The 27,811-nt window shown below is 44.8% G+C and overlaps 1 protein-coding gene across 7 annotated transcripts in view; it reads left to right on the plus strand.

Annotated features, from left to right (window-relative positions):
- Nucleotides 1-1,379: 1,379 nt before the first annotated feature.
- Nucleotides 1,380-27,811, plus strand: part of rhobtb4 (Rho related BTB domain containing 4) — a 40,150-nt gene continuing 13,718 nt past the window's right edge. The window contains exons 1-4 of one of the 7 annotated variants that reach the window (XM_086205932.1): nt 1,380-1,562; nt 2,064-2,225; nt 26,286-26,487; nt 26,724-26,827. In XM_086205932.1, coding sequence (XP_086062058.1) covers nt 26,296-26,487; nt 26,724-26,827 — 296 coding nt within the window. In that variant the 5' untranslated portion in view covers nt 1,380-1,562; nt 2,064-2,225; nt 26,286-26,295. The other 6 variants (XM_086205934.1, XM_086205935.1, XM_086205933.1 and 3 more) reach the window with 6 other exon arrangements.

The following is a 27,811-nucleotide window of genomic DNA, read 5'->3' on the forward strand; positions in this document are numbered from 1 at the left end:
GTGGTCAGCACTGGCGCCTCACAGCAAGAGGGTTCCGGGTTCGAGTCCCGGCTCCAGCACGGGCTCTTTCTGTGTGGAGTCTCCATGTTCTCCCTGCTCCTGTGTGGGTTCTCTGCAGCTTCCTCCCACAGTCCAAAGACGTGCAAACGGGGACCAGGTTAATCCAGACTCTAAATTGGCCGTAGGTGTATCTGTGAGTGTGAATGGTTGTCTGTCTATATGTGTTGGCCCTGAGATGGACTGGTGACCCATCCAGGGTGAACCCCGCCTCTCGCCCAAAGCTGCGACCGCAACCCTCAACAGGAATAAGCGGAAGAAGATGCATGGATGGATGGAGGATGTCTCCTACGTCTCCATTCTCGCTCTTTTGGCACTGGAGGCTTCAAAGTCGCGCATTATACTTGTGTATACTGAATTTTGGACCATGTATCAGCATCCTAAATATTTGTGATGACTCTGATTGTTGTAAAAGCAAATCTTAAAGTCAGATTTTCAGTGAGAAAATTTGCAAAGAAAAATCATCCCTATTGTCATATTCTGCAAATCCACTGCACATTAATCCTTAAAAATGTTCACAAAAGTTCACCCCCAGCTTATAGACTGATAGAAAAATCACAACTCTTACCTGTTAAACTGATTCAGTGCACACCATTACTTTGTCCTCCTGCACCAGGACACAGTACAATTTTTGCATAATTCACCATAATTTGATGTGATGCAATACAAATCGCCATACGCTACATAATCAAAAATGTCAAAATACAGCAGAAAATACAATCTAATACAGGTTTCTACCACCTGTGTACTGTAATATTATGTAAATCACATTATATCGGACTAAAATGTGTCCAGTCATTCAAAGATGACATTCCAATTTCTTAGAACCACATTTGCAAAATTGCACGCTCTTCCTGAACATGCATAATCAGATTCCATCACATCTACTCGAAAAATAAAGTGCATATGAATTCTTGAACAATCACACACTGAACTATAGCTGCCACGACATACATGAGTTATGATATGATTGTATCCTGACGTATCAGGAAACCATATCTATGCTATAAGGGCTGGAACAGCAAAACAGTATCATGAAAAAATCTAAACATTATTTTAGTGCACAGCCCAACACTGGGCCTTCTACGGGAGACAGCTTCTCACAGCAAGAATTCATTTCGCTCATAAACGATCGTAAACACACTCGAATATTCTGTAATCTACCAGATGACACACGAGTATCAGATATTTCATCAGACTGAGCCCGCGGGAGCACAGGCCCGTTGTTACGCTGCGCACTGGAGGCTGGCACTCGCTCCACTTTATGAATGGATGGGTGTGGCACTGGTGACTCGGCCGGCGTCTGTGCGCTCGCTGATAGGCGCGGGCATGCTGCTGCTGAAGGCTGGCCCGGAGTGAAACATAACTGGGTTCGACCACAGCTCAGGGGAGAGACACCGAGAGATGAGAGAGAAAGAGAGAGAGAGGGGGAGAGAGAGGAAGGCGTCAGCTAAAGCCCACTCCCCAGCGACGAGGACCTATTAAACTTCTGGAGAGAGATTATGGTGAGCTGGGTGCGGGGAAACAAAAGATTCTGAGCGATTTTAAGAAATATGAAAGAAAGACGAGGATGAGGATGATGGAATCGCGCATCCGAGATGTAAAGTCGGTATCAAATCTGTTTTATTTTTAAACTAAACAAAACAAAAGAAAGTCGTCCTCCTATCACAGACACAAGAAAGGGCGAAAAAACTCGCATCAGGACCACGGGCAGCAGACACCACCAGCCCAGACAGACGCACAATAGCGGGTGCCTGCAAACAAGAGCGCGTCCGCAGGTTTTGCAATATGCAGCAGCAGTCTTGGTGTACTCACATTGCTCCTCCCGGCCACAGTCGGGACTAGTGTTTCTCTCCTGTCAGCTCCGGCAGCAGCCCCTCGCAAAATGCGCGCATTTAGAGACCAAGCAGATCATGTGAGGAGTCCAGGCTGAGGCAGTGTTAAAAGCATGTGAGTTTACATGTTGTTGTTGTTGTTGTTGTTGTTGTTGTGTCATCTTCTTCCAGACAGCTCTGGAGTGATCGCATGTGCCCGTGCCTTGCAGTTTTAAATGGGGAGACGCGAGAGAAGGAGCAGGCAAAAAGAGCAGCGGAGAGGAGGTGAGAACTGAGAGCGGACGTTCGGGGAGACACAGCTGAACAGATTCAAGAGGTGGAAGACTTTTAAAGGTAAGGAACATTTAAAACACACACACGCATACACTCACTCACTCACTCACTCACTCACTCACTCACAAACACACTCTTTGTTTTAACTTACCCCTCGCAACAAAACGCAGCAGACGACTTGTGGACAGATGGAGGTTGCATAACAGTTTGCAAAATGTGTCGCTTATAGACAAACTTGAAGCTGAACTTAAAACTCCAGCGGGACAGTTTTCATCCAGCTTTCCTGGGGGTAGCAGATGTTAACGGAATTGCTGTGTCGTTTAATAGAAGAATATCTTCAATCAGAAGGGATCTCTCTGTTTATGATGCTCGGACTCCAGGAAAATAACTAGTTTCATTGTCTTAAACTGTCTGTCTTTTTAAGCCATTTCAAGCGAAAATCTCCACATTGATAAAAGTCATCTGTATCTGCCCGGCAGGCTTTCATTTTCAAAACTTTTACTGTTAATTTGATTCTTTGAAAATCAATTTCAAGCCAGAAAATCATTACTTTAATGGACAAGGAGGCATTCACATTTTAGAACCATTTCGTGCGGTTTGTGTGTCTCGGGATGCTGTGTTTGGTTAATGTTGAAGTGTGTTTTTTGATTTTTGATGATTAGAAATCACCCTAAATCAGTATTAAATCACTTTTCTATAAATATTCATGAATAGGCTGTGACGTATTCAGGGACTTTACATGTGGTAAAATAAAATCTGAGTAGCTGTGTTGAAACAGATCTCTGCCACCTGCATCCTTAGTGAGTGAGTGAGGAGTTGAATCACTCTGTATGAGCCAAACACCCAAAGGTCACATAGAAGGACAGTACAGCTATCAGAGTCAAATCCTTGGCTGTTTTTTTTCATGTCTTACATTGTGGTTTGCCTGCAGAGAGAGCAGATGGTGGTGGTAGGGGGATGGTCTGACAGCGCTGACATCGGTTCCTCCGCTCTGTCCCACTCCTATGTTTTTCTATCAGCGGTGGAATTTGAACCATTCTTCCTCTGGGCTGAGGCCGTCCCTCTGTCTGCCTCTGCCCTGAGAAATAAGATGTCTCTGAAGGAGGAGGGTTTTGTGTGTGTGTGTGTGTGTGTGTGTGTGTGTGTGTGTGTGGGTAACTGGGGCTTTCCAGTTGGGTTGCACCCCAAGCATTCCTGGCTGCTGGATGGCTGACTTGTGGGAGACATATAAGACGCTGTGTCGAGCTATATTGCACGCTTATACAGAGCAAAGCCTCGAGGCTGAGTTTAAGACCCCCACCTACTGAGGGGGTAGGGGGCACGTGGGCAGTATTGTTTGTATATATACATATGTGTGCATGCATGCAAAGATGGAGAACTCATAAAACTTTGTAGCCCAAACAAATCTGATAGAAGCAGAGTCACTGCACAATAGACTCTGCCAGCACCGCATGATGTTTGTCCTCTTAAGTTAGTTTGGTAGAGATGGAAAAACATGGTGGACGGGTGGGTGTGTGGTGGTGATGATGGTGGTGGTGCTGGGGGGGGGGGGGGGGGGGCTGATGGCAACCGTACAGTTTGTCGCGCTGTTATTGGCTGCCTCTTAGGTTGTTTTTTTAAACAGTGTCAGCCAGCAAAGAATGCTAGCAAGAGAAGAATTGGAGGAAGGTTATGGGAGAAGAGAAGAGAAGAGAAGAGAAGAGAAGAGAAGAGAAGAGAAGAGAAGAGAAGAGAAGAGAAGAGAAGAGAAGGGAAGGGAAGGGAAGGGAAGGGAAGAGAGGTGCAGTGGGAAATGGAGTAGTGGAGAGTAGAAGTGGGAGTGCAAATCCGGAGGAAGAGGGACACACAGGGGTTTTTTGGCTGAGGATAATGAGAGCAACACAGGCTGAAGGAAGGCGTTTGTGTCAGACACAGACGATAAATCAGACGGCAAAACATTTTGCTCGAACCTTCTTTCACCTCATATCTGCCCCTTCTTTTCTCTTTAAAGTCTGAGCAGAAAAGATGGTAAAAAGAAGGACTGAAAATGGATGAAATAAAAGCATTTACTGCCAGATGAGCTGCTCAGTGGTACAGAAAAAGCTCTCTTCTCTCTTTCACAACTGATTCCACATGTTTGAATCCTTTGAACAGCTGTTTTCTAAAGTCTGCTTTCCCACTTCCATGCATGTCGGTCTACATTTCCAGCATGCAAAGCAATGCCATCATTATTCTTGTCTGCTTAGCAATTATAATATAAATATTAATATAACACATGCCTGTGACATATTTTGCATGCCCCTATTTTGATTCCTTGAATGCAGGGAGAAATACAGAGGGCCAAGGAGCTCTCATGTGAAGGAATGTGTGTGTGTGTGTGTGTGTGTGTGTGTGTGTGTGTGTGTGTGTGTGTGTGTGTGTGTGTGAGAGTGAGAGACTTGGATAAGAAGGTGTCAGCAGCGAAGACAGGATAGGGCAGGACAGGACCAAGGGGCGAGGGCAGATAAGAGGGCCAGTTGGTTTCAGGGTGGTTGTCCTCAACCGCCTGCTGGGCTAAAGCCAAGAGTGTGACAGGGGCTTGTGTCCAGAGCTTATTACACAACGCCACTGTTGACAGTGTGGTGAAAGAGTACAGAGATTCTGAGGCCAAAGGTTGTGTGCAGTTACAATTGTTTCATTTTTGGTGCATTCTTGGCTTTTGATATCAGAACAAGGCACAAAATTGACATCACTGACTTCATTTTTCGTGCAACATCACCTGTAAGGAAATTAGTTTGACGTTGCGTAGCCTCTAGTGACAGCCTGCCAAAGGCCTGACGCAGGTCGGCGGTCAGCTACAATTCTGAATCTTGTGCGCTGTCAAAGAAAACAGCCGCAGGGCAAAACTTCTCTCTCACACTCAAACAAACACTCAAACAGCTTGTTCCCAGTTACAGATGTCTGGAGTCCGGAGATCTCTTAAAACACCTGGAAGCGCATGTCTTTCCGATGGGAAGCTGTGTGATCTCGGTGGTGTTTACGAAGCTCCTCCTAATCTGTACCAGAGTTTGTCTTTTTGAACTTTTGCTGTAGCATTTGTACGTGCTAGCAAAACCAGGCAAAGAGTGAGCTGAAGGAGAGGCTTTTGCTATCTGGACAGGCATCTCTCTCTCTAGTGCGCATGAAGGTATTCCAAATGTCCCGCTACGGAAAAACAGGTGAAACAGCCTTTCACCCAGAGCTATTCAGTGGTTCCTGAACCACCCCAAAGCACCTACAGAATATTGCACAGACGGTTTGAATGTTTTGGCTGTCTGTTGTAGGTACGCTTGATTACAAATAGAGAAATGTGACTGACTGTTGACTGATTTCTCTTCTCTTATCCAAAGTCTGATTCAGTCCAGTCTCGCTCATTGTAAAGAGCACAGTTACCAAACCGCTGTGCAGTGTCGAGTAGAACGGGAAAGTCTGCTTCATCTCTATGTGTTCGACAAGGCTAAACTGGTACGCCGGGCAATAAAAGCTTCGTCCAAAATGATTTATTCACTCATTCTTGCCCAGTGTTCCTCGTTATGCTGAAAGGGTTCCATGTTCAGTCCTTCAGTTGTTTTGATATCACCAGCTCATGTGCTGCGTTATGAGATAGGCCCTTGAACTTGTCTCAGAGAAGCAACATGTTTTGCCCTCTTGGTTGCTCGCTCCTCTATTTATGTTCATGTACTGTTTGTGTGTGAGTATCTCGGTGGGGCGGAAGTATCATTTCAATAGATATATCCTCCTATACATCTCTGTGTTACTATCCATGCTTATTTTTGTATATGTGCAAGGCAATATGCAATTTGATCCCTGCTCCCCTCCTTCGTGGAGGAAAAGCCGACCCCCCGCTTGGGAGATTTGGCTTCAGAGTCACATGACAGAAGCAATGTGCTTCAATCACAGGTTCCATTTCACACCATAGGGGGTCGTCTGTGTGTTTTATACTTGTAGTTGTGTGTGTATGTGTGTGTTTGAATAGGTTTCTCCTACCATTCCCGAAAGGACGCACAGGCTGACCCCCCCCCCCCACACACACACACACACACGCACACATACACGCACACTCACTGAGCCATATGTCTGGGATCCGTGTTGTTCACACGCCGCTATAATCTCTGGTGTTACGAGTGTCACTTCCAACGTGTCTCTTCCTCTTCCTGTATGCTGTCATGTCTTCGCCGTCTACCCACCTGCCTTCCTGTAATAACAACAACTCCCATCCCATCAAGCATCACTCAGCAGCCGCATGGCCTCCATTCATTGAGTACCAGGAAGTAGCGCCTTCAGCAACACCACAAAGCACTTTGCTGTGTTTGATAAGAGACAGTGAGGTAGAAAGAGGGAGAGACTTGTCTTGTTTGTCCACCAGAGAGCAAATGAAGGCGTAAAAAAGTGTACCATCTTTTCCTTCCTGGCTCTGATGCTGACACTTGAACCCGAACTGTATAGACTTCATGTACAATCTGTTATTTAACAAGTAGAATCAGAATAAACACATCCAAAGACAGAAGCCCTGCTTGAATGATTTGTCACCGCTCTCCAACAGTAGTGGCAGCAGAAGGACAGCTTATGTCCTGAATGTCACATCAGTCGGCAGGGATGAGTGATCATCACAGCGCATCGTCGGCAGTTTTTCTTAAGTCTCTTTACTGATTTGATTTGATAATCTTTATATTGAACTTTTTTAATATCAGAAAAAGAAACATTTTCAAGGTAAAATGAAAGAGAACAAAAACCAGACGAACAGAATTTACAGAAATTAGTAAAATTTCAATTTCATACAAAACATACAACCATTTTTTTTTAATTGTAGCTCATTAATAACAATGGGCTTCCGAAATGGAGAAGGAAGAAGCTGAGCCTATCTTGTCCTACCTCCATTTCCATAATACATCAACAGAGGATCAATGAACAAATACAGTACCAAAGTAGGTCAATATCAGTTGAAAAAACAGCAACAAACAACCATGACAATAAGGCCTTCACATTGACAACTTGTTTTTTTTTTTTTTTTTTTAAGCATGTAAAGAACATACACTTAAATTGTACCATTGATATCAACATCAGTAAATATCAGTCACTGGCTGATAATATCAGAAAAGAATCCGAGACCCTGCATCCCCGTCAGTCAGAGATAAATGAGATCAGTGTAAAGCAGCAGGATTCATACAAAAACACTCCTGCCTTTGTTGTCAGTTTTCACATATGGTCATTGGAATCAGAGCTAATTTTAGCACTGCCTCCAACAGATTGCAGGTGTTAATTGCACTCACATAAATAAATGTGTTGGGGAATAACAGTTTGGTTGGATCTGTAGTCAAACTTCTTGTCAGTAACTTACTGTTGTGGATGAAGTTACTTGTGTTTGACGTCTGGGAGGTCCGGTCATACCTCTTCCTCCCAGACTGCTCCCCGCTGTGCCTCCCCTGGACCACAACAGCATCATGGGAATGCACATGAGAATCCTAGAACACGCCCGACCTCATCGACAGACATACTCAGACACAGGTGAACTAATTCGCTGCAGATGTAAACACACTGATTTACTGGGCTTGGCCCATCTGTCTGTCGGTGTCTGTCAAAGGTGTGTGTCAGTTTGAAGCTAATCTAGAAAGAGAGAAACACCCAAGGGTGTCATTCTCTCTAATCTGGGTCAGACCAGTTTCAGCGTTGGCCCCACCTCTCATGAAACCACAGGATTTTAATGTTTAATTGTGTTGGCATGTGCTGTTGTGATTGTGTGTTCTCAGTTTAAGGTGTTTCCCTGAGCATCTATTTTAAGCGTACACATTGTTGTTGCAATCGCCCACATACCATTTGATTGAGGGCTACACAGCTTTTGCAGTTTCAGGAGGCTGATGCAACCTGACTGACACGCTCGCTTTTCTGTCTGTCTGTCTCTCTCTCTCTCTCTTACGCGTGCACACAAACACACACACACACACACACACACACACACACACACACACACACACACACACGCACACACATCCAGCAGAATGGATGAATCAGATATGAAAACTCGGGGTGGCGAGTTGCAGATGAGAGATCTGTCATCATCCCAGTCAGTGTTTGTCTGTCTCTGTGAGTTTATCCCACATGGAAATCTGAACTTGACTCACCATATTACATGGTTTTGGTTTGCTGTCTTCAGCTCGGGTCTATTTTTGTTCCTGGTTTTCCCTCAATTTAGATGAATTGGAGGTTGCACAGTGTAAAGTCATGTTAGTTATAAGGCCTGTGCCAGTGTGGGTGTGTCACCACGCGGCCCATTCATGTCATGCGTGTTGTGAACAAACCATTCCAGACAGTTTAGGGAATATGAAAATAAGAATCTGTCTGCCCAATTAGCAACAAACAAGAGGATGAGGATTCGTAACCCCTGACGCCAACAGCTTCCTCTGTTTCCTCTCAGTGAACTCAAAACAAATGGAGAAGGAAGGTGATTCTGCAGCATAGACTACAATCCAGGCGATCATGCTCGCTTCCATTTTCTCTCTTGAGCAGTAAACGGCCAAACGCCTTTCTCATCTCTGACTTATGTAGTTGGTCAACACAGTGTGACCTCAAGTGAAATTTCTTTAAATTCGATGCTGATCCAACTTTTCTGGGTGTCAGCGCAGCTAAAACACTGCGTCTTCACTGCAGTGGCAGGTTTGGTCTGAATCCTTCCTCACAATACAAGGCCTTTATCCCTGTATAGATATTACATTGCTTCAGAAATGATCCTTGATGATTAAAGACTGTTAATTTTTAATTTCTCATATAGTCTGGGCGATAAAATAATCCTGCTCTGTGTTTCTCTCTCTCGCAAGATTACATCACTCTCATTTGGACATGAATATTTAATCAATAACATCCCTATCATTCCTATTTATGAACTTGAAGCTACTTAATACCAATGCATTTTTCAAGAGAGGTCATGTCATCCAGTTATATTGACTTCCTGTGTGTTGTTATGATCCATTATTGCTGTGATGGTTTGTCTGTTAAATCGCCTTTTACTTCCCCCTTGATGCAATAATCAATAATACAGCAGGGACATCTGAGCTTCATAGTGAAAAAGCTCATAGAAGGGCATTTGGAAATGTTGTAGTTCCCTGATTTCTGGTGCAAATAACCTCATTCACAAGGCTCTGCTGAGACCAACCGAGGTGCACCGTCCAAAAGAGCCCACCCCCCGCCCCCCCCCCTGCACTTATTCAAATTACTAAAGCCTGTGTGGCTGCAACTTGGGTAGTGAATGACATGTGCTCACAGTGAGCACTTCCTCTTGTCTGCCAGTTGTATCACCAGGCCACAGTGCAGCAGTGCAGAAATAACTGGACACCAGTATAGATTTTTCCATCACACTATTTTAGGATACCTACTGTGCATGGCTACATCAGCTGTGTGTGTGTGTGTGTGTGTGTGTGTGTGTGTGTGTGTGTGTGTACCATCTTGTTTAATGATATTCCTGCGAGTAGAGTTGACCTCCATGTTGACAGATTCAGGCAGTATATTGTATTTCACCGCTGTCATGTGAATATGAGATCCCTGAATTCAGAGATATTTTTGTTTTCAGGCCAGCTGAAGGATTATATGGCTCCTGTACAGATCGAGAAAAGGCTTTGACCTCTCAGGCTTACAAAACCCGCTCAGAACTGCATCAGATCAAATTAAAATGGCACCACCATTGACATAATTGCATTGCTCTTACTGAAAAGTACAAGGTTTACTCCTCATAACAGGTTTGTTGTTGGGTTTTCTGCGGTACAATGCAAGGAACTCGAACAGAACAGCACAAATGCTAAACAACACAGGCTATTTGAGGTAAACACAACAGAGGAACTTCCTGTTATTCCTCAGCTCTCTGTAATGTGATTTATTTGTCTGTCGGTCTGTGATTTTTGCTTTTTACGCTCCTTTCCCTCCCCTCCCCTCTATTTGCTCTCGATTCCTGTAGCAATGAGCAACAGCTTGTTTTAAATGGAGACAGACGGACACGGGCTCTCTTAGCTTGACAAAAATTTTGATCTTTAGGATGAAAAAGGAAAAAGGACTGTATCGTTTGCTTTCCAGGTTTTATATTGACACACAAATTAGACCGGTGGTTCCTCACTTGGAGTTCAGGACCTAATGAGAAGGTTTGGAATAGTTCTAAAGGTGGGTTCCTTATTTGTTCTTCATCACCTGACTTCCTGAAGGTTTTCTGCTGGATAGCCATTGAGGCTACTGTCTGCTAACACCCTGTTGCGTCTGCTTCTAATTTAAAATGTTATGGTCATTTACTACCTAGTAAACAAACACAATGTCCTCTGTCTGCATTTCCTCCCTGCCGATGGTAACTTGTTAGCTTTCAATTACTCAGACACAGCCAGGGAAAAGGAAATAACTTTCCAATTTTGCGTGATTAATGTCCTCTGAGGATCGTGTATGGGGATATGGTTCAAATCTCTTCATCATCTTCTGTCCTCTGTATGTCCTCATGAATTCTGAGGGAATGTGGGATGCTTGAGTCGCGGTGAAAATCCCCTCCTTTGTCAGGCTCGACTGTACTGTAACACAGACTATAGGGAAAGGGGACATTTCTGTACCCAAAACTGAAGGTATGCTACTTTAATAACATCTAGTGATTGAACGACTTGTGGAAGACCTGCGGCGCATCAAATGTACGCATGCGCTTACTGCTCTGCATCAAAATATCTCCATCTGCAGGAGTTCGCTCGCTTGCTGTACGTACACAGCCGGCCTCTGTCCACCCTATGTGCTCCACATACAACTGGATCGTGCCTGGGTCGAGGAGGGGGGAGGGGTTTCTATGGATGGTGACCCGCATTCATCCATCATTTTCTACTACTCCTCTGACATTAGGTCATACTGGCAGCAGGCTGAGTTGGGTTACTCTGTTTTCTCAAAATATATATCCCTCCAGTGGATCTACTTCAGGGCCTTGAACTGGTTTGACCCTCCCAGTACACCTCCAATGGGCAGCACTAGGAAGGAGTCCTAATCGGTGGCTGACTCTGACTCCTGCTTGACTGGAATTCTTTTCGGTGGACTTGTGCCTGTGATGTGTTTTGGTCACTGCTCGAAGCGCGTGACTGTCGGTGGAAGACAAATTTTTTTGTAAAGAGTGAGAATTTGTGGCTGCGAGGACAAGTTTAACCCAATGTTTGCGAACAGTTCAACATCCGTGCGTGAATCACCTTTGAACATTGTAGTGAAAAATCCCACTGAAGTCTCATGATGCATCTTGTCCTCTTCGTTTTGCTCTCAGTTTTATTTCTGGAAGACACAAAAATAATTCCTTGTCAAACCTCGTCACGGAATTGGTGACCGGGGTCCGATTTGACTTCATTTCAGGGGTCGGCTTCCCAGGTGGCGGGGACCCTCTGCTACATATGTTGCGTGTGCTGGGTTGATGTGGGATCTTGGCAGGCCTGCAGCTCTGCTTCTCTGTGCCAGACTGAAGTCCAGAGGTGTTTTACTTGGCTTCGCTCTGTGTTTGATCAGGCTGTTTCTGGAATTTTGACTGAACTGCACTGAGGCCAAATGCATTTCACTGTTCATAACTGTACTATTTTCTTCTGCTCCGGACCCTCCTCGTGAATATGTTCATACCGGTCATTGCGTTTTGTGCAGTTCTTTACGTTTCTAATGGTGATTGAACTGAAACTAGCATAGCTGGTTCTTTCTGTTCCGCTGTACCTGAGAGGAACGAGAGCTCCGTCCACCCTCCCTCACCTCTTTCCTGTTTGTTGTGTGATCTCAACCCTGGTCCAAAGTTGACTCTGTATCCTCACCAGAGTGTGAGAGCGGGTTCAGAGAGGTTACCAGCATTATCACCGGTATCACCACAGGTAGCAGTGGAATGTCAGTGCTTGGTAAATAGATCGCTGGAAAAAGCTGCTGGCAGATTACAAATGACTTTGCCGCTGCTCACCCATCGATCTCCGGTTAATGGGCTCTTCAGTAAGGCTCTTTAGATGTACAGTGCAGCGTATGGTAGCATGTAGCATTATGTCATCCGTAATGGTTAGGAACTGTAGCAGCACCGTGCACAGACGAAACACAATTACTCAGCTTTACAGGAAAAATAATGATAACCCGGCTATAAGACCAAAGCTGTGACAAAGCGTATCAAGAGCGCAGCCTTGGTGACTTCTGTTGCTTCACTATAGCGGTTAAACTCCAGGCTTTTGTCCCTTGAACCAATAGCCCAAACACATGTTTTCCTCTCCAGGATGGATACAATCCTGGTCCATTTACCTCAACCACAGAGAGCAAGAACTCAGGAGCAAAATGCCCTGCTGAAGACGACTTGTGAGTGGCTCATCAGGAGCCTGTCCCTGATCTCTGCTGTTGGATTAATAAAGAATAACTCTCATGGGGATATAGATGACTTCTGCTGGATTAAATCGATTTCTATGAATCCACGTTATGTACTGGGATAATCTAATCAGAGGCGATAATGTCTAGAGTGGATTATGCATGTTTTTAGCTCTTTCCTTCATTCACCTCACGAATCGTCTCTCCTTATTTGGTCATCGGTGATTTGAATTTTTTTCTCTCTCTAAAATGTGACTGTAATCTCCAGATTGCAATTTTTGTTCATTACGTTTCTGGGTCGCCCTTCTGTCCATCCCATTCTTGTAAACGTGATATCTCAGGAAGGTCTCCTTCGAATGTGGCGCCAATGGCACTCAAGGATAACCTGAAAAGATTCTGGTGGTCAAAGGTCAAAGGTCAAGTCACCTCATGGAATTTTACAAACATTCTAACAGTGATTTCGAAACCCAAGTCTGGGATCATACAGTTTGATTCAACATGTTAATAGAAAAAAAAACAAAAAAACAGCAGCAGTAAACAACAAACTTTGTGTAGTTGTTTTGGCTTTTTTTAGTTGTTGAGGTCTGAGATTATGATGTTTGCTTTGTTTTGGTCCGTTTGGTTTTGGCGCTCTACGTAGAGAGCGTGAAAAAATCCTGAACAGACAACGAGTCAGGACGTTTGCTTTCGTCACGATGAACATTAGAGCGCCAGAATACAGGTGCATCGTTCGTCCATCCGCGAATCCCATTCCCAGACCCAGATCGCTCATAATTTCCGTTCTCGTTTTGGACCAGCTGACAGAACTTTACAGGCCACAGGGGTCACATCAGACATCCAGTTGGTTTTTCTTCTGCAAGTCCATTTCTGTCTTTATCAGCTAATTAATACTTGCTGACATGTGCCTCCTTCCTTGAATCAATAACCTGCTCAGGGTCCTCACTTCCTTTGTGTTCTTCGTTCACTGTTCCTCCTCCGCACGTGTCTCTTTCTTCATTGCTATGCCTCATTCTCACCCTTCAGCTTGACGCTGTCTCCAGGTCGACCCTTGACCTCTGCAGCTTCCTCATCTCCATCCATGTAATGAATCCAGGAAGCCCCTAAATTGCTTTATCACCAAATTAAAGGGATCGTTCTCTCCTTATGAGTGGGCCAGGTATTCGTACAGCAGGATCTCTGCATGATGCAAGTGTGCAATGGTTCTGGTGCTATGGCTGTGCCAACGCCATCCATGAAGCTCACTTAGCCCAGCGTAAACTGGACTCAAACAGGACAATGTCTCCCCCATCACAAGGGAAACACTTTGGCCTCTTAAGATTCAAATAGTGCCAAATATCCAGCAAAGTGAACTACCTCTTTAAGAACCTGAGAGCAGCAGCTGAAGAGAGCCTTAATAAGATTAGCCCTGCCACTTGACAGCCACAGCTTTAGACGCACCTCTGCTGACCTGTGTGTCTCTGTCCAGCTGAGAGTGTGTTTGTTTGTGAGGGTGTGCCATTGTTTTAGGGTCGTTTTACATCCAAACGTGTGATTTTAGGATAAGAAAAATGAGTGTGTGGGTTTATACCTGCGGTTGGTTGAGGCAAGGCATTCCTAGGCGATGGCCTCAAGTCAAAACAGTATATTAAGACTGTCAAGAGCAAACTCCCTCAGCTTCGCGTCTCCTCTCCTGTCATTTTCACAAAAGAGACTTAAATAAAAGCCGGAGTGAGAAAGCGACGAGAGAACAAGCGAGGGATGATGTCGGCAGATGTGCTGCTGTTGGTGCTCTTGTTTGCCAGATGCCATGTGATGTGAAGGACACTGGAGAAGTGAAACACACAGACAGCTCATTGTGAAGTTGGCATGAATGTTATAATGGGGGGTTTGTTTATTCTCATATGGACAGCACAGACAGAAACAGAGACCCCTCCCTCTCTCACTCCCTCCCACCCCCCACTCACTCTTTCATAACTCCCTCAACAGTTATGCTTTTCTCCTCGCATACTTACCATCCCAACACCCCCCCCCCCCCCAAACACCCCCAGCTACTCCATCATCCAGCCTCCAGGAGCCACTTTACATTCCCGACATATTCTTTCATCAGGGCCCATCACTGCCGGCTCTGACTTGACCGGATCATTCATCATCATATAGTCAGTGAGCAGTTATTGGCAGTCATGGAGCCACAACGTCCTCTCTCATGCTCCGTCGGACAGAGGATTCTTTTTTTAAATTATTTTGAAATTAAATATAGTTTTGGTTCAAGGAAAACATGACACATCAACGCTTCGCCGTGACGAGTTCAAACATGCATGTTACAAATCAATCCTTTTATTCCAGACCTCCATTAGTAAATTGTTGATTTTACTGAGGCAATCCAGACCTGGTTCTGGACTCTGCATGACACAGCTCAAAATAGACAGCAAAACCAGATTTGTGCGGATTCTTTTGTCGGGGATGGTCACTGCCAGTATGAGGAGCATCATATCGTCTTGAAAAATCAAGTTAATAAGACAATAATTGGATAAAATGGAAAAGGCCGTAAAATAAACTTTTGCTTCCATGACCAAAATAAGTCGGATAGAGGATATCAAGGATTTCACATTGTTACCTCCCCCACCCCCCCCACCCCCCCCCGTTGGATTTTTGACCAACAGGGTCCAAGTTTGGGCCACTTTGGCAATTATGTGATGCTTTAAAATTTTTATCCAAAGAACTATGACTGAAACCTGAAACTCCTTGGCCTTTCCTGTAAACAATCAGAAACAAGAATACGCCTGCTATGACACTCCCAGACTTTTGGGACATTCAGGACGGACCAGAAAAATCTGAAGCTGGAAAAAAAATCCACAAAAGAATGCAACAACACACATTTTCTGTTCTCTCCACAGCCTTTCTGACACAGAGGACATGCAGCCGGCACAGAAGATCTGTTTTTATGAAGCGTACAACATATAGACATATCCCCCGAGCACAAAGTAAATAGCACATTATCTTTTTCCTCCATTGTAGTGTTTGTCTTTCTCTGTCAGGAGCAATGAAGCGATGTGTCTTCATTAGGAAATAATGAGGCAACAACAGCTGGTCACACACGGAGCTTTCTGACTGACTGTAGATTAGACAATCTACAGATAACTTAGCGAGTAAACTATGTCCTCAACCTCTCCCTCTGTGTGTGTGTGTGTGTGTGTGTGTGTGTGTGTGTGTGTGTCTCCTTCTGTACTTTCTCTCAGGCCTTATCCAATGTTGAATGTTTTTCACTCAAACTCACACTGCTAACATGCTCCTTGCCAATTGCCAAATAGGCCGGCTGTTACAAAACACACTCTGTTTGATGCCAGGGTGTCAGCTCTGGCAACACATCTCAGCCACCTCTGCGTGTCAGAGTGTGTGTATTTGTGTGTGTGTCTGTGTGTCTGTGTGTGTGTATGAGAGAGAGAGAGAGAGAGCGAGAGAGAGAGAGAGACTTTGAGGGTGAATGAAAAAGAGTTTCACAGACGTTAACTGAGTCATGTGTGTTTCTGTGCATTGGTCCGCTATCCCGCGTCTCATTCAGGAATGTCTGTATCAGTGTTTCCCACGAGCTCACTTCACTTTGCCTGTCAACCATTCCATTCTCACCCTTGACCTTTGACCTATGAATTTTCTTCTCAGTGGAACGAACTTGAAATTCTTGCGCTATCTGCAAAACAAACATGTAAGCCAAAATCATCCTGTCAAAGAACGAAAAAGCATGTAGCATGTAATGTTGTGCAAGCGTGTGTGTGTGTGTGTGTGTGTGTGTGTGTGTGTGTGTGTGTGTCAGGGCTGAATTCAATCTTTGATACTGTTATCAGTTCCACGGTACCAGAGAACTGTTTAGAAGACCCACCACAGCTCTGACCTACTTGTGTCAGCGTACGGGGCTGCATGTAGGCTCATTGAGTGTGTGCGCCGAGTGTGTACGTTGTTCGTTTGTGCTGCTCGCGACGGTGTGTGTTTGAGGCAAACTCTCTGTGGACATGTTGAGTGTGAGAAGCTGGGTGTTTTGACAGCTTTAGTGCAGTTCCAGTACAGTGCTGGGGCAGGGGGTGTGCGGGCCAGTTGGATATTCTGGGGTGAGAATGGGGTCAGCGAATGTGGCGGACAGAAAGAGATGAGATGGCAGGATGAGTTACATTTTAAATGTCCTACATGCAGTTCATAGCAGCGCTACCTGATACCCGCCAGCTGATATGAAATCACCTGATGATGTCAACCAAAATCCATCAGCCTGAAGGTTTTAACTTGCATGTGTAAGATGGCTTATTTTGCAAGGGCAGGTGTCACATATTGATTGGAAAATAAAGCCCTGTCCCTGAACGTTTGTTGTAATGAAAAGGTCTGGATTAGATGGGAGTAAACAGAGCAGAGTTGCTCTCCCTGACTATTCAGATTATGATGATGGCAAAGGGTGAGAAGCAGTTTAAAAAGGTGCATAAAAACATTTATACTCTCAAATTACATGAAAAGTCCCCCCCCCCCCCGTTAAAGTAATACTCAGACTATTTACCATCATCAATCGTGTACCTGTAAATACAGAACTGCTTTTGTCTCATACCTCCATCTTTTGTGTGTGTGTGTGTGTGTGTGTGTGTGTGTGTGTGTGTGTGAGTGTGTGTATGTGTGTGTGTATGATATTATAGGCTAACAGCTGGAATACACGGGGGACACTGTTTGCTGCCATTTTAATCAACTGACTACAGATCCCCATTTTTTCCATGGCTGCTCTATTTCTGTTAGTCCACGCGTGATGATGCGCCCTCCAGATTTATAACATGATAGAGGCCACACAGAACAGCGCAGAAAACAGACTCTGCTGCAACGAGATTAATATGAATACCTCATTGTATCAGAGGCAGCAGAGAAATGTGTTTTTTTTAATTGGAGATTAAATCAAATCTAGAGTATACTCGACCCTGTAGTTAAGACAAACTATATGCAGATCAGCTGATCATGTCTGAAATATACTGGTGGTGTAAACAGCAGGAGAGCACTGAGTATCCTGCTTAAAATCTCCTCAGAACGCATGAGGCTGAAGTGACAGGACGTGGACCTGCCCGAGTATTTAAGTGTAAACCGAGTGTTTACCCAAGCAGCAGGACACTTGTTAAATGCCAAAGACTGATCTCATCTCATTCTCCCAAACTTTAATCTCACCAAAGTGTAAAATCTATGGGAGTAGCCTTCCCACACAGTTAATAAAAGAGCGATAAAGCTCAAAAACAAAGTCCCTTTAGTACATCTGTAGCTGAAAAGAGCAGACATCCCATCAGGCTGTGCTGCTTGAGAATTCTCTCACAAGTACACCTCTCCAACAAAGGGGCTGCCTCTCCACATTTCTAAGCCCTCTCAGCGCCAGTGCTGTCGAACCCCTGCGTCTCTCTCCAGTAGCATTCCAGCCCATCTTTCATGCTGTTTCTTTCTGCCCATGCCAGCCGGGTCAGGGAGCACTGTTTTCTCAGGGCTTCAAGTCCACGCTGGTCACATATAAAGCGGACATCTGCACTAGTTTCACATCCAACTCCTGTAGATTTAGCTGTGTATGATGTGAGCTGTATATGAGCCTAGAGACCAAACAACAAAGACAGAATAACCGATTCAATCATGGCATCCAGACCCAGAGATTGTTGGTTTACAGTGGAATCCGTCGCCACGCTGGCCTTGAGTGACTGCACTGACTCAGTGTAGGTGAGGGAGTTTATTACGTCCTTTGTTTCAGAGAGATCAGTACCGATGTCTGCCAGTAGATGTCTGTCTTCAGTCTTCCAGAGTCATGAAGGAAAAGAGGCAGAAGTGTCCCAGTGGAAGAGCTTCATAGCTTAAATTAGAGTCATTGCTACACCAAAGAGTAAATTGACTCAAATAATATACCTTAAAAAGAATAACATGCTTGGGAAAAGTCTTCTGTTATCCACCACTACGCTTAACGTAAGGATTTAATTTAAAAAATAGTTTCGCTGGCAAAATATGTTTGCCTCTTGGCAACATGGCTGCATTTTTCTTCTGTAGCACAGCTTAACATTCCAGGAATGAATTCCCAGACATGGAGGTCTTGGAAAAATATGAGTGCAAATAAAGGCTGCATAGCAAAATAAGTCTTTGCCTGAAGGTTCATGAGAAGCTTGGTGGGACGATCCTTATTTGGATTTGTACAAAGAAACGATTTCTTTTACGTTTGAAGTCAGCAGATGTTTAAATGCAGCCCGTCTGTTTCACACACTGGCTTGTTGATTGGTATGGTAACAGTGAATGAAGCTCCACCGGTGAAAGGCAGCAGCTCCCCGGGATGTCGTGAGTTAACAGGATGGAGAGGGAACAGTATCGGGGCGTGGATCCTGTCAGCTCTGCTCCATATGATTGGCTGATGTGTTGTAATCTCAGAGGAGACTTTAAAGTGCTCCTCTTCTAAGTCTGATAATATTTACTTGGAGTGTTCAGCCGATTTTTTATTTTGAATGGAAAAAAAAGCTTTCTAAGATGTTCATAATTATTCAGGCAGCAAACTGAATTGGAAACATTACAGTGGGGTTCAGTGATAAGGTTCAGGCAGGAGGTTTTATTTTTAATTTATATGAGTATTTATATTTTAGGGGACTTTGCTCTTTCAATTCGCCACATTTCAAAGGATATGTTATACTTTTCTCCACCACCTTTATATGAACCCAACATTTACTTTGAGGGGAAAGATTTTGAAATGAAAACGAGACAAAACACGATGGGGGTGGAGACAACTTTGAGAGAACATTGTTAATGGAACCCACCACCACATCATATTTAAAGGTCAATGTTTTGAGGATTGAACAAATATACAATGTAGAATGCGTACATTTACTTTTGATATTCAATTTCTTTATTAAATGCTTTTCTACTTTATACTTAGATGTAATTTTAATTGAGACTGATATTTTATATGGGTATTTCTGCTTTTGGTAATTAGTAAATGAACTGCAACACGTCCACTCCTGCAATTCAGTGAAAGCGGGGTGTTTATCTCGATGAGAGAAAAGGGTGTGGGGTCTGCTTCACGTGTCTCCGTTTTCTGACAGCACATGAACGCAGCGCGGCTGGAGTTGGGCGACTGTTGTGACGCGCCGTCGTGGGGGCGTGTCTCTGATGAAATCAGCTGGGGGAAACAACAACAGAAGAAAAAAAAGGGGGTGGCTCAGCCCAGACGCACGTCTCCACGCCAGTTATGAACAGAACCAAAAGCGTCTGTTTAGACTCGCAGAAGCTGCAGCGGTGACGGTGAAGGCTCCCCGCAGATATCCGGTACTTGTGGAGAGGTGTGAGCCGCTGTAGGCTACCGAGGAGGCGGCCAGGGGAAGTGAGAGGAGGAGGAGGAGGAGGAGGTGGAGGATGTGAGAGGACAGAGGTCCGTCTGCAGTTCCACTGTATGCTCTTTGTTTAACTACGGCACCACCGATACCACCTCGTTCTCCACACGCCTTTGTCCGGTTTTGAGAGACCGGCTGAACCGCCATCAGAGTGGCATGTGGGTCAATTCCGGAAGCGTCGGAAGGTAGGGACCCCTCCTGCAAAAATTCTGGGTCACATGCACCCCGAGACAATTCTACTCTTGCCTGTTTGTAGTAACCAAAAGTTTGTGTCGGTGCCGCGGCACCGGACTCTCCTCGCGGCGGCGGATGTTCTAATCTCCTCTGATGATGAACGAATCACATGATGATCGTTGCGGTAGTGCAGCGGATGGAAGGGCTTGGCACGTTACGCAAGACTTATCAGCGCATCGTTTGGTTGTAGGTTGATCTCCACCTGCCGTCTACGACATCGATAAGGCATCGTATCTGTGACCCCCTTCCCCACCCCCCAGACATCAGACATGACAGTAGAGGCTTTGCTTGAATCGCTTCCCAAAATGATGAATGAGTCAGGTGGTTGTGAATGGAAAGGGGGGAGGGGGAGGGGGGGGGTAGCTCCATTGATAATAAGTAGGATCTCACACCACAGTATTCACCAGGACGGTAGCACGCGGGTCATGATTTGCGGTTTGTATGACCGCACATGCACTCATGCACATACACTCACGCTCAACACCCAGGTAATGCTGATAGCTGTGGCTATGACGTCACCAAGGGGCTTGCAGGTAATCTAGCCGCACGTCACATCTCAGTCTCAGCGTTTGGACTGGCGACCGTTTCCTCTGGTGTTCAAGTGTGGTGAGTAGCAGAGGTGGAAGTCTCAGACTCACCTGAACCACAAGCCTGATAGAAGAGGAGAGACGAGAACAGAAAGCCTGTGCTGTCATGGCAGTGTGGCAAAATACAGGAACCCTTTTTCCAGGTGTCACGCGAGTTTGGAGCATAAAGGTAGAAAACACACGAATATATTGATAAGAAATAACGATGTAATCACACTGCAAGCCATCTAGTGCATGCAGAACAGTACATGCCAGGATGAGGAGTTGAAGACGGCGCCGGCGTGGTCTGGAGTAGAATGCTCATCACGCAGCTGAGATGATGGGGAGGATATGTGAGTGTTTTCACATCCAAAGACGGGGCTAAATTACAATGAATGTCGCGCCATGAATAAAAGAATGAAATATGACATTTTTTCTAATTGCTGTAATCATCAGCTCGTCACATTTGTTTATTAATGAGTCCATATGAATAATTCAAGGCTTCAAGATGTTTTATTGTCACACCGGTTGTAGAAACACAGTTGTGTGAAACGCTAATGCTTGGAGGCTGTAGAAGGGGAAAAAAAGAAGAGAAACATGAAGTAAATAATGTTAATGGATATAATAACTATATATACACTTATATATGCATATATAAAAATTCATAAAGATTCGTAAATAGAATTAGATCTATTTATCGATCTAAAAATGCCTGCGTTTGGCCCCTTTGACTGTTAATTTTGTGCCATTCAGTCTTTTTCATTCGTCTCAATGCGCTCAGTTCCTGACAGAATGGAGCCAGACTTGTGACTTGGTCAGTCATATTTGGTGTTTTTAGGTTTGCTCCCTCTTTTTCTCCTCCTGACTCAGTTTTTATGTACAGCCTAGATGGATCTAGAACAGAACCACCTATTGTCCCAGTGAGGCTTTTACTGTGTCAACAGCTTTGAGATAGCACAGTGCAGCAGTGGCAGACCCACATGGAAGAATCAGCCAGCATGGCACGGCCGCTGTGAATGTTCTGACCCCTGGATCAGGCTGTGGTGGAAGGTACACGCAGGTAATAGGGCTTGAAATTGTGTGTTGCGTGTGCTGAACACGCTATCTTACAACACGGACAATAGTGGTTGGTAAGAAAAAGTATGTTGAGTTGTTGCATTCCCAAAGGAGATGCGTGGCCTGGAATCTTCCAGACATCTCATCAACAAAGCTGCAGTGATATTTGGGTCACTGACTGAGGCCTCATTAGCGCTGCATTTTGAATTATCAGTGTAATTGAACAGGCGAGCTCTGCGCTCCACGACTAAACAGTGCACTTTGTTTTAGAAGGTAAGAATTTAGCAAGAACCTTTGTGCTCAAAGGAGTTAAAGCAATTGTAAAATTACAGCCAGATAACGTAATCAGCTGATATTAGCCTGTCTCAGACGTATCGGTGTTGGCGGATTAATATTAACGGATGCGAATAGGTCGAGCTGCAGTGATGTCATTGTGGACAATAAAAGTTATTAATCGTTTAGACTGTTATTTATCCAGTCCTCATCTTTGTCTCAAGTATTTGAACAAGACTTGAATGATCACTGTAGAAATAAAGTGCACATATTTTGAGTTTCTCTCATCAATAGAAAAAAACAAAAGCCTCCGATCCCATAAATCCCGTATCACTCAGGTTCTACATCAAATCAGAACAATTGGTAGCCCTTCTTTCAGTTCATGGGACAAAAGTAGTTGGAACAAAAAAAAAAAAATAGAGTCAGATGAAATCCTGTGTAGATAAACAATCTGTACTGGAGTGGAAGCTACGATGGCAACAGAGATGAGGAGAAGGAGTCGGTGGAAAATATAGACGGGAGGAGGAGGAGGAGGAGGAGGAGAATGGGGGGTGAAGGGAATGAGGGCGTCAAGATTCTGTCTGTCTCTACAAAGCACTGTTGCATTGAGAGATGACACCCCCCCATTCATTAGTTTAGATTCATACATCTGTACTATAACACCCCCCACACACACCATCACCAGTTAGTGAACGTGTCGGCATGTGTGTGTGTGTGTGTGTGTGTGTGTGTGTGTGTGTGTGTGTCTGTATTTGTGTGTCTGTGTGACTTTTCGGTCTACTGCCAAACATCCAGGGAGCCAAGCAGAGGCTACAGACCAGGTTATGTAACCAGTCTGTGCCAGCTGCGCCCGTGGCAGTCACTGTCTCCAACACCTACATCACACACATACACACACTCGCATACACACACACACACACACACACACACACACACACACATTTGAGTTTACATTGACAACTTTTTCACCAAAAATAGTTTGCTTTCATGATTTCACATGCAGTCTTCAGCCGTCCTTTGAGGTCAAGCCTGGTAGTAGGACTCGTAGCTCTGCTGAATGAATGTTATTGGGGTCAGTGTTTTTTTGGCAAAGCAGCGTGGGTGCAGGGTGGGCAGCCATGGTGTTGGGATGAACTTTCCCCTTGAGAAAAAAAAGGACCAAAAAAAAAAGCTGGAGGTGGGGGCTGTGGAGGGTTTTGAGGATGAGCGGTTGCTTCCAGTGGATCGCGGAAGGCATTGCATAACAGGGAGAGGGAGACGGGGGGTGGGGGGGGGGGGGGGTGTTGTGTGTGTGTGTGGGAGGGCTTTCTGCCTAATGCTACTCCTTGATTGTCATCCAGAAAAGTGTGAGGTCAGATAGATGGCTGCTGATATAAAGGGCAAGCTATTGAATGTGTGTGTGGGGAGTCAAACCAGATTAAGCTAGGGAAAAGCAAGGGCCACTGAAACGAAAGTCATACAGATCGACAAGCAGACACACACACACACACACACACACACACACACTCTAACGTAAACATGCCATCTCCGTTGTCTTGCTGGCATTCATTGCTAGATCACTCCAACAGTCAGATAAACTCTGCATCCGCACTGATTCTTGGAGCAGAATCTCACACTTCATGCACACATTCCTACACTTTCCTGCCTTACTGGCAAGATGAGACTGGCCTGCAGATGAAGTCTAGACGTCTGTGCGGGTCACGATAGGTCATTGGCTTAAAATGAAACCTGAGCTCGGCGGCTTCTCTTTCTGCTCCTCTCAGATGCACCGCTCATGCTGTCACAGTCTTCTCCCAATCTCCTGATCAAACAATAAGAAAGAAAAAAAGATGTCTGTGAAAGCTCATAAAGTTTAAATATGAGCCAGAGAGCAGGTGCGTTATCTGTCGGGTTCAGTGATGTGTGGGTAAACACGCAAAAACCAGATGCTCACTCGGAGTTCGACGTAGAGGGATGATCTCTGGAGCCGGGCGGCACACTTGATCCCCTCCAGAAACTGTCCACACACACCACCACCACCAGTGCCTGCTCATGGTTACGTCACTGGTGGGCCCTAAGCTCATTACAACATGCACACATATGCATGCACGCTCACATACACTCGGACTCCCGTGGTGGGGCGGTAGTAGAGGGACTGTCTCTCTCTCTCTAGAACCACATTGTGGTCAGTAAAACATCCGCAACAGAAGAAGTAATTTGTTACCCCAAAGAGCCTGGGTTATTGTTGGTGGTACCCTTTTGATCCCACGGCCGATCCTAATGCCGTCCATCTCTTTCTCTGTAAGACTCTAATAATCCCCTCTCTGCCTTGTCTCTCTTGAAATCCCCTTCACTTATCTGCTGTTGCATGGGAAACGCTGGGAATTAACAATACCATGCATCCTCGCTGCCTCCGTCTGTCAAAGCCTGTGTCGTTTTTCTTTTTTTTTTTTGCTTTTTTTGTCGTTTTCTGCTAATATTCTTTTGTGGAACCACTTATGTAACATGTCATATTTCACACATAGCTCTTTATCCCCGTTTTCCTAATATTGGTGTGTGAATGAGAGTGTGAATGAGAGGGAGTATTGTAGAGCACTTTGAGTACTGTTAAGGCGGCTATATAATCATATTATTGCAGTCCATTTACCAGTCCATTAATCCAGCACTAAGAAGACTGCTACATTTGGCATGACGCTTCAGCACATAGCTGTTGATAATTACAAGGTTGTGATAACTTTTTATTGCTTCATTTATCTCTCTACCTGGAGTACGTGTCTCGAAAGGCGTCACAGCCAGGCAGCTTGTAGGTTATTTATAACGGCCCTGACACTCAGCCCCATCTTTTCTGAAGGGGTGATAAAGGACGCAGACTCTTCTTCAGGTCTGATAGACTTAAAGGTATAAACGGGGCTCCCTCCTCCAGCAGATGAAGGCGATCTTCATCCTCACATCGCCTGAGGTCTGTGGGGAAGGTTTCTAGGGAAGTTATTTATAGAAGCGGCAGTATTACAAGCAGGTTGGAGAGCAGGTCATGGCTGAATAGTCGGGCACACACATGGCTCGTGTGTCCAGTGAATAGATGTCATCTAAAGCTGATTGTGTCCGCCGGTGCCGGAATGAAGGCATTCACGTCAATGGAATACCAAGCGGAGGCCTTTATGAATGTTTCAGATGCTCTATTTATGAGGCCTTGGAGTGGCTCTTTGAAAGCATTTTAAGGATTAGCTGATTAGGTGACTACAGGTCCAACCGTGCGGTTATGCAATTGAGCAGATTCTTATTAACGTGTGTTTTGACATGCTAGAAATGTCTGTAAGCAGTTTATAGCAAGAGGATTTTGATAAGCTTTACACAGTGTTTTTAAAAGAGGAAGTCAGTAGAGCTGTGAGATAAAAACAAACTATCTCACTTCCTGTCCGCTGCCACTGTAAAGGAGTGCGGACGGGCAATGCCAGAATCAGAAGTGTGATGGGTTGTTTTTAGCTTCCTGAGCTACAGTTGGATAAAGAAGATGCGGAATATTTTGGATGATGCGTGAGAGTTTGTCAAAGAATATTTTTGGACACGAGGTTTGCTATTAGCATCAGACCAAATAAACCTGGCTGGCTTTTTCTGCATTCTGGAATTGCGGCGAAGTGATGCAGAAGGCCAAAAAACATCTGTATGGGCTCAAGACTCCTATTTGTGAGTACTTGAAAGGCAAAATACGCATTTTTGGGTGAAGTATTGCTTTAACTGCCTCCTTTTTTATGCAAAGATGACAGGTGGTCCAACTCACTCTAAGCCTCAATCTGTGCAAACTTCCTGGAAATATCTTTGACCCCATAAGATCAGCTCCCTTTGGGCCATTGAATGACCTAAAAATTCGATTGCCTATAATTTCCGCTGCCAAGATAGACGCTTTATTATGTTCTGAAGCAAAGATGCTATCATTGCCTTCAAAGGGGGAACAGGTCCAGGGGAAGACACACCAGGACAGGAAAGGACATTGAGCTCAGGGGACGTCTCCCTTTTTTGTCTCTCGGTCCTTCTCTCTCTCTGTACTGTTACAGAAATAGCTCTGCAGTGCTTCTATTCCTCAGCCTGCGGTCCATGTGTTGTGTAGAGGAGTTTGGCAGAAGCCGCTGTACACTGGTCAGTACCGCTACGGGGGCTTAGAGTCTTAACAAAGCTTCCTTTGCCTGGACTGAGCCAGAGTTACAGCCTTCTGTACGAGATGCCAGAAGCCTCCATTGTCAGAATGCACTGTCATTCCTCGTGGGATGACTTACCAATGCAATTTAAACTTACCATGAATATTGAATTGACCCACTTATCTCTCTCTCTCTCTCTCTTGCTCTCTCTTGCTCTCCCTCTCACCTTCTCTCTAGGGCCCTCTCCATGGATATAGACACAGACTATGAGCGGCCCAATGTGGAAACCATTAAATGTGTGGTGGTAGGGGATAATGCAGTAGGCAAGACCAGGCTAATATGTGCCCGGGCCTGCAATGCCACCCTCACACAGTATCAGCTGCTTGCCACCCACGTGCCAACCGTTTGGGCCATCGACCAGTACCGTGTATGCCAGGAGGTGGGCACAAACACACACACACACACACACACACACACACACACACACACACACACACACACACACACACACACACACACACACACACACGCACTGTAGGCAAATATCTATTTATTGTGTTTGATAGGTGAAAAATTTAAAAATCATTTCATTTGGTAGCATCACAGTTATGTAAGTTACTCTGAAAAGATCAACATTTTAATGGAGGCTTTGTTTGATATGTTTGTGTGTTGAAGGTGTTAGAGAGATCTCGTGATGTCGTGGATGAGGTGAGTGTGTCCTTGAGGCTTTGGGACACATTCGGAGATCATCACAAAGACAGACGATTTGCCTACGGCAGGTGAGGCAGCACACACACACACACCCTAACCCTAACCCTAACACACACACACACACACACATACACATACACACACACACACACACACACACACACACACACACACACACACACACTCAGACAGTCTAGCAGCCGGAACCTGGTCATTGACCTAAAAAACAGAATTGCTGGCTGAACACAAGTTCACAATCTGTGCAGCCAAGAGCTTGAATTGTCTGGCTTAAACATGATCTCCTTGAGCTAATATCACCAGACCCTGACTGGTTTTGGCTTGTAACTTCAAGTGAAATATAACAGTCAAACCCACATAAATGTACCCCCCAAAGTTGTTTTTTGTGTAATCGGGCCGCCATGTTTTCTAGCTGACCTCTGGCCTCCGGCTGTTACATCCTTCCTCCACCAACCATGATTGGATCATCGCTCTATCCTCTTACTTCCCATGCCCAGATCAAAGCTGCTTTATTGGCATGGAATGCAAAAGTACTTATTACTGGTGCGAAATCATCAAAAACAAATGTAACATTTCACAAAATAAATTATTTTTTTACATTCTGATTTAGTTTTTTATATCAAGAAATGTTAAAAAACAGCAAGCTATTTTAAAAATAAAAATCTATGATGATGATGCTTCTCCTCAACCATCTACTGTACGTTCTCCATCATATCCTCCATCTTAATGAGCCAGACAGCAGGACGTAACACACGCATGCATGTAAACACAACACTGTGCAGTCTGTGAGTTTTCTCAACGGTGGGTGGATGTAACATGTCACCCTGTCACCTTTCTTGCAAGAGTGTCTGCATGACAGCCTGGGTGCTTGCGCATTTATCGGTTTGTGGCTCAAATTTTCCTGCCCTCTCTTATGCTCTGCCACTCTTTGGCGAGTGTACATTTGTGCAGCGATCTGCTTCTGTTTACATTTGTTGGTGTGTGTGTGTGTGTGTGTGTGTGTTTGTGTGTGCGCTTGTCTCTGTCCGAACGTC

The sequence above is a fragment of the Aulostomus chinensis genome, chromosome 6 (genome assembly GCF_037954235.1).
Source record: "Aulostomus chinensis isolate RoL2024-O1b breed Wild chromosome 6, RoL_Achi_v1.0, whole genome shotgun sequence".
Lineage (NCBI taxonomy): Eukaryota > Metazoa > Chordata > Actinopteri > Syngnathiformes > Aulostomidae > Aulostomus > Aulostomus chinensis.